The 7973-nt window shown below is 39.3% G+C and overlaps 2 protein-coding genes across 2 annotated transcripts; both read right to left on the reverse strand.

Annotated features, from left to right (window-relative positions):
* Positions 1-3265: 3265 nt before the first annotated feature.
* LOC106320320 (vesicle-associated protein 1-4-like) lies at positions 3266-4477 on the reverse strand. The gene is made up of 2 exons (XM_013758679.1): positions 3887-4477; positions 3266-3683 (listed from the first exon to the last, which is right to left on the reverse strand). The coding sequence occupies exons 1-2, from the start codon at positions 4429-4431 to the stop codon at positions 3440-3442; spliced, it is 789 nt and encodes a 262-aa protein (XP_013614133.1). The 5' UTR covers positions 4432-4477; the 3' UTR covers positions 3266-3439.
* Positions 4478-5405: 928 nt separating this feature from the next.
* LOC106320322 (uncharacterized protein At4g19900) lies at positions 5406-7714 on the reverse strand. Its single transcript, XM_013758680.1, has 5 exons — positions 6423-7714; positions 6199-6348; positions 5993-6127; positions 5719-5913; positions 5406-5630 (listed from the first exon to the last, which is right to left on the reverse strand). The coding sequence occupies exons 1-5, from the start codon at positions 7628-7630 to the stop codon at positions 5444-5446; spliced, it is 1875 nt and encodes a 624-aa protein (XP_013614134.1). The 5' UTR covers positions 7631-7714; the 3' UTR covers positions 5406-5443.
* Between the last annotated feature and the right edge of the window lie 259 nt (positions 7715-7973).

Here is a 7973-nt window from a genome sequence, read left to right on the forward strand (position 1 = left end):
ATTCAGGTATGTTTCTGAAACATCTTATTTATTACTTAACTAAAGTAGTGTGATTCTTGTTGGTATATGAACTTCTATTTAGATGAAAGTTGGATTTAACGATGATTGTGTCGATTGTCTTTGTTATGTCTTTCGTTGTAGAATGGTAGTAACAGCAGTGGTTGTAGCAGCAAAGGTGGTAAACAGAAGTGCACTCTCTTGGACTGTAATAACTCTGGACACAAAGTGGCTTTAGGTCGTGTGTTCTCAACTGATCCAGCAGAGAAGGTGCATTTCATCCCTTTAGGTCCCAATGCTTCTAAGGTTTGGGTAGAGGGTTCCGAGTACGATGGGGCACGAGTGTGGAGGCCAAACTCAGAAATTGAATTCATTGGTGATGCAGTTGGAACCATGGTGGCTTGGCCAAATGACAAGCTTGTTTTATTGTAAGAAAGATCTGTTGGTTTTGAACTTGTTATGCTATTATGCTAGTTGCAGCCCACTTTGAACTACCAATGTTGATTTCTCTACTTTTGTAATATTTGAGAAGAATGTTTTAATGTTGAATCTTTGAAGTTTATGTTTCATAATATAATGTCTGACAAAAAAATTGAGTCTATATAAAAATAAATAAATATATATAAATTATAAAATGAAATATATAAATATTATAATTATTTAAATATGATATATAATAGCATCAATATTAGCTGCTATAATTTTAAAATAATATATATAGCAGGAACTATTAATTGCTATATATGAATTAAAAATAACTTCTCGAAAACGTTGTTAATAATATAGCTAATAACATTAATGACGCGCCATTAAATAGGTTACTATTGCAAATACAAAAGCGCTATCGATTCCGAAGAACGATAGCACCGCAAAAAAGTGTTATCTAATGTGCCATACCTACTATGACGGGCGATGATACAGCGTTCCTTAAACCGTTGTTGAATCGTTAGATAACGTTTTTCGTCCGCTAGTTAAGCCCATTTTTCTTGTAGTGAATACGTTGAGAAGTTTGCTGCTATGATTCCTAGGATAGTGAAGGCTGTTGGACCACCTAAAAGACAGAAGCAGCCACTCCTCTCATCATATTCTATCGTGGATGTGCCTATAAAGCTGAGATTGAACAAAACTTGTTGTGATTGTGGTGCATACGCGCTGAAGCACTTGGAATGCTCGCTGCTTGGTCTCAACCTCAGTTTAGTGGATGATGAAATCATCATGGATTGCAGACAGAATATTGGAGTGGACTTATGGGAGGCTGCACACAACCCCATCTTCGCTGAGGTTATGACACGATATGTGCCTTCACCATGGGAGAGGTCTGAGGTCTTTGACCTCGAGGATGACTGATTAACTGTCTAATTAGTGTTTGGTTTTCTTAGAATTATGAAACAACTGTAGATTTGGTTTTCTATGATTATTAAACAACTCTAGCTTTGGGGTTTTCTCTTAATTATGAAACAACTCTTGCTTTCGGTTTGATTTTCTACAAAGAATATTGTGCTACAAGATCATAAAATCTGAGGACCCAAACACATTGAAAATACAACAATAATTCATAATCAAACCCGAAACAAACCCTAAATCCATAATTCATAATTAAACCCTAAACCCTAAACAAACCCTAAATCGATAATTCATAATCAAACCCTAAACCCTAAACAATCCATAAACCCATAACAGTAGACATACCCTCAACAAACTCTTAATTATAACCAAAGTACAAATTAAACCATAGCCCCAAACACAAATGACATCTATTTATTCACTATTTATGTACATTGGTCACTAGTTATGTACGTCCGTCCACTATGTTTGCAAGATGGTTTAACACTAACTTTTGAGGGGTCAAAGACACCGTTCTTGTAGTTTCTAGTCGATAAATTTAGTGATTTTTTCTGATTTGTCTTAGCTAGAGTACACGTTATGGGAGTATGAAACGACGTAGTTTTGGTAATTTTTTTTACCTATTTCCTTTCCTTCCTCATTCTTCCTCGACATAGATAATTACAGCGGCGAAAATTTGGAGATCGACTCACTCATGTCTTCAGTAAATTCTTCATCCACTTCAAGAGATCGACTCGCCAAACAACGCGGAATTCCCACAAGATGCAATTGCGGTGAGGCAGTGTCTCGTTTCACTTCAACAACAGTTAAAAATCCGGGAAGATTATTTCATTGTTGTCCTATGGGATCTGAGAAGGTTAGTCGTATAATCATATAACTGTCTCATTGTTGTCCGATGAGAGTATAATTGGTTAATCTAACTGTTTGTTGGATGTTACTGATGAAGGACAAAACCCACTTGTTCAAATGGACTGACAAGTCTGTTGTTGAGGAAATTGAAGACTTCCAGGACCTGTTTGACGTGCTGCTCGTTGACAATTCCGAGTTTCAGAAATCAGTGAGAGCTGGTGAGACCATGATGAAACGCCATGAGAGTAGAATTCAAGAGATGGAAGATGCAATCGGACATTGTGAAGAGAAGACCTCAAAATGCATTAGGTAACTAAGGAGCATAAAAGCTTTGTTTGTGTGTTGTTTGGTGATGGTCTTCATGTTCCTTACCTATACATGATGTTCAACAATGGCAACAAGTTCACACCCAAGTACTTTTATGTGCTTCTTCAATTTGTTGTTCTTTTTTTTCAAAGAAGTTTAAGACCATGTGTCTTGTTATTTCTTGGTGACCATGTTTCTTGTTATTTCTCGGTGGTCATCATTTTGCAAATACTTTGGTTGTTACTAACATAAATCGATTTTGTCTCAAGACTTTAGCAACTACCAAATTGTGAAATAGGTTCTTAAACAGAAGATCAAATTGTTTCAAGAGCAATAAGAAAAAAAAACAGAGACAGATGAACACACATAACAAACTAGATGGGTAAATCGCATGTTCCTCTCTTGTGTCCTTCGGTTAAATGGATCAGAACAAGTCAACAGAAAATATATCTTGCGGAGAAAGTTTCTCAACTCTCCACTCCCGAGATTTCAGAGATATTTTCGCTTAACGTGTACAACAGTTTCGAAAATCAAATCCAGTTCTCTTCTTTAAATACTCGTCTCTTCTTCATTCATCATTTTGATTACGTTTTACATCAAAAACCAACAGAGAAAATCCCTTAGCGTAAGTCTATAGTTCGAGAATGTTTCGTAGATTTATAGTTCGATAGGGTGATTCACGAGTGAAGCGTGATCGTCTACTATGGTTGTATCCTGGGTCTCCATATTCGTACAGTCCCGTCTCACTACAGAGCGAATATTTAGAGTTAAGGAAAGAAATTATATCTCGACTCCATGTCTCTTTTGAATCGTCTTTTCCTTAACCTCGCTTTTACTGTTTCGTTTATGTCAATCCGGTTTTTCCGGCTTCTACAAGAGCCACACTTGCGAATTAAAAAACTTCAGAGAAGCAATCATCTCTTCATCATTCATCTATTTCTCGTCAGCTCATACACCAAAGTAAACTCTTCCGGATAACAAAGTAAAGTAAGAAATTTGTAAAATTAAACAAACCAGGATCACCTAGTTTCATTTTAGGGTTCATATAACAACGAACCATAAAAACAGCCAAAGCCACCACACATTCTACGGAAACTTCGGCATAAATCGTCAGACACGCGGAAGAAAAATGTCCTAGTTGCCTCTTACTTGCCTCCACAATCTTCTCCACAAGTTTGCTATCAATGCTGTGTGCAAAAGTGAAGAAACACAAACCCATCAGAACCAACCGACCCTTTATCCGTTAAACAGACTAATTTTCTACCAACCAGACCGGTCAGACCATGATCCCTTATTACCTTTCAGCTCAACCGATCATAACCATTCGTTTTTCCTCTCAAATTCAGACCCATTAAATTTCCAAAATCGATAGAATCTGAGAAAAGAATACCTGTGGACTTCCGAGGTTAAACCGGTCATGGAGGCAATAGACGTGACAGCAATCATCCAACGCTGAGCCGCAGGAGCCTCAATAGTCCCAAACTTCCTCCTAACCGTGTTCGTAAACTGTCTCCCAAATTCTCCCCGGAAATTTTTCACATCATCGGTGCTTACTCTATAGAAGACAGGGATCACCACAAGCTTCCCTTCCTTCATTCGATCATACATCCTCACTAGCTCGTCTAAGCACCACTCGGACTCGGTGTATCGGTCCGAGAATATTGCCAGAGCCATCTCGGACTCGTCAATCCTCTTCAAGAGGTGCTCCAGTGTCTCCACTCCTCTCCGCTCCAAGCTATCTATGAAAACATTGATTCTCACGTCTTTCAAGGCCTTCACTACATGGCTCACGAAGCCGTTCCTAAGCTCCTTTCCTCGAAAATTGACAAATACTTGCGGTCGTGGTGGGAACATGAAGGGAGAAAGGACTTCGACGAAGCCAACGACGGCTCCAACCATTTCGTCAAAGAAGTCTGATTGTGGTTGAGCTGCCATGGAGTTAGACACAGACCAAAGAAACGGAACGGAAGTGTTTGGTGATTTGTAAAGACGCTTGCGAGTTGTGACAAGAACTTATACAAGTTTATTGTACATATGTGGTGGTTGGGAATGACGCCGAGGACCAATACGCGCAACTCACTTTCTTCGTTCTTTACTTAAAACAAATTTAGTGAAAAAAGAAATAAAATCTATATCTTAAACATACTTTTGTTTAGAATAAAATAAAAAAAATCATGCAAAAGCAATGTTTTGAAATGGTGTAGACGCATGGGAGAAGAAGTCGTACTTACAAGTTTTATTATAAATAAAAAATAACAAAAATGATTAGTGATTTGCGCACTAAGAAGATAGTGGGGTCACCTAGCTCCGGTACAATAGTTAGAGATATATTTTATGTATTGAAAATTTTAAGTCTGCGACAAGAAGTCATACGTAACAGTTTAGTATAAACAAAGACTTCACCAAATGAAGTCTGACTCCACACACCGGTAAAGTCACCTTAGATCAGCATTATCCCTAAAACCCACTTAAGGGTTTCTTAAAAAAAAAATTTTTGTCTGATAAAAAAAAATTTAAAAAGTGCACCAATCGCGGACCGTTATGTGTTGGTGGAGTCCGCGAACAGTGCTAAAAACCCACCACAATCAGTCCTTATTTTATGACTTTGGAAACTGGTTTTTATGTTTTTTGTGGAGCCCAATGGTTACAAACCCCTTTACTTATTCTCTACGGAAACATAATCTTGATGATTCCACAGCTCGCATCGCGGAGCAGGTTCCTTGCTATATGTAGAGAGTATATTATGTATATAAATTGTATTATAAATGTCTATATATTCATTCGGTTCTCAGTTTTTTAGTTCTAAAAATATAAAAACTGTTCAGATATTTACTAATATCAATTCGGTTCAGTCATAAGACAAGTTTAAGTCTCTCTTGTCTTATGTTTGGACAAAAAACATATCACCATAAAAATAAAATGGTTTTACCAAATGAAAAAAAAACGTTTATAATACATCGGAGCATCGGAGACAGCTATGGTCAAGCAACCTAGCAACAAGACTCTCAGGTTCAGGAATCAAAGAGGAAGTCACACTGTTCCAAAAATGGAACGTTAAAGACTCATTGATGATCTTCTTGAACAGTTCATCTTGCTTGGATTTCTCCTCCTCTGTTGCAGGATATGCAAAATAGCTGATCCACCGAAGCCAACACAAGTTTAAAAGTTAAAAACCTTTGCTCAATTCAATCATGGTACCCAAACTAGTAAAGAAAGCATTACTTTGTTATCTGTTGTGAGCTGATTGGGAAGAAAACAGAGAACGGCCGAACGTTCAGCTCCTGTTGAGTCATACGCCGATTCTTCCCGTTAAGAAACCGTTTAGCTACCCGAGTCAAGAGATCAGCTCCATTGCATCGGAGACACTTGTCATCGTATGTCAAGTAGTACTCGTTCAAACATTCAAGTAAGAACGGGCTGCACACAGAGAGGTTAATATTGCTAAGACGAGAATCTATGTTCTAATGTAGCAAAGCAAAGATTAGAGTTTATGAACCTTTTCTTTTCAAAAGACATAACAGCACCGTTGAGTGATTCACCAGCTCCCTGATCCTCCATACCAAGAGTATTTCTCAGTGATGATAACGAACCCAAAACTATGACATCAGAATCCAGATAAACCCCTCCATATCTACATGAATAAGCTCTTTATGAAATGAAAGAGAGTGACTAATTGATTGGTATAAGACTAGAGAGTGATACTTGTAAAGGGTAGCTAGCCGGACAAGTTCACTGTAGTGAGTAGGATAAAACTTTGTCTTTCTCCAATCGAACCATATAGAAGCAAAAACATGAGTAGGAGTGTCTTGCAGCAACTCATCGAGGTTAGGCATTGCGACAGCAACTTTATAACTGCAGAAGAAACATGAATCAACCGAATGATTATTACTAAATGAACGAGTGGAGAGTCAGAAGCATTTGTGTACCCGTCTTTCACAAAGCTGCTTCGGAAGAAATCAAGCTCAACGGTCTCTGATAAAACAACAACACAAGCATCTTTATGCTGAGAGAGCAAGCTCTCAAGCCCTCTTTGATGCCTAACGCTAAACATCCAACCAGGCGAGTTCCACACCATAAACACTCTCACACCACATCTCCCCTTCCTAAAAAACGAATCCATAAACTCCGAAAACGACAAACCCGGTTCCAAACCAGGGTAATAACCCCATCTAGTCCCATCTGCATACAAATGTTCTCTAACCTCATCCTCAACTCCAACCTTCTTATCATCGTCCAACGTCTTACGCTCACCACTCTTGATCCCATTTGGTTCTTTCTTCTCCACAACACTCAACGGCTTCTTCGCCGTCAAAGGACCTCTCTTAACCTCACTCAACCTCCACATCTGCACAACCTTATCCCCAGCCGTCAACCCAGTAACCCCAACACCATCAGGATCCTGCAGCATTAGATTATTCAAAGGATTCAACGTCTCGAAATTCGATCTAAACATCCTGTCCTTCCTCAAGAAAGGTCCTTTCTTATCAAACCAATCTCCCCACCCTTCCCTCAACGGCGACACTCTCTTCCCGCTCTTCAACAGCAACGCGTCTTCAACACTCGCAACCTCCACCATCTTCTTCCTAATCGCTTCGTCCAACGGAACATCGTCAGATCCGAACAAAGCTTGAGACTTTACACTCGATTCGTCGTCGTTGCTGAAGCCCGTGTAGTCATAATCCCACTCGGCGATCGATCTCTTGTTGAAAGCTCTTCTAACGACTCCGTCGACGTGATCGAAGTAAAAACCGGAAGAGGAAGCTTTGCTCCGGTTAGGATCCGCCGTCACCTCTCGCTCCTGCTCCGCGTCTTGGTTCTCGTCGTCCTCGTTCGACGCGCCGTCGTTTCGGTCCTCCTCGATCGCGTCGTCGTGCTCGTCGATTCTGTCCTCCGTCGAGGTTGAGGATCCTCTCCCTCCGGTGGTTTCCACGACGTCGGAGTCTGAGACGAGGAGGGAGTCTGGGAACAGTACGGCGTCTTCTCCCGGGCTGGAGCGGAGGTGGGTTGGGGAGTGGGAGGAGAAGAGTGAGAGGCGCGTGTAGAGGAGAGAGACTGATACGAGGAGGAGAACGGCGGACATCACGGCGCATGCTTGTGCGCTGTGACGGGAGCGCGAACGCCGTGATCTCAGCATCGTTAGATCTTGGACCGTCGGCCGTTGGGATCTAACGGTGATGGCTTTTCTAGAGAAGGAGCGTGTGCATTTTCCGACATAGGATAATTATAGAGAAATTATCATTTTTTAATTTTTGTTACAAAAATAATTTTCAAAAAAAAAATTAACAAAAAATGTTTTATTAAAAAATAAAAATATATTTATACCCCATGATTAAATAATCTAATTTAGAGTTTAGAACTAAAGAGTGAAATTTTGAGTATGGAATATTAAATTTAAAAAAAATGGAAAATAAAGACTAAAATTTTTAAAATAAAAAAGAATATTTTGATCATTTTTTTTATTAAAATCTAATTTTATG

This window comes from Brassica oleracea, unplaced genomic scaffold (genome assembly GCF_000695525.1).
Source record: "Brassica oleracea var. oleracea cultivar TO1000 unplaced genomic scaffold, BOL UnpScaffold00883, whole genome shotgun sequence".
Taxonomy (NCBI): Eukaryota; Viridiplantae; Streptophyta; class Magnoliopsida; order Brassicales; family Brassicaceae; genus Brassica; species Brassica oleracea.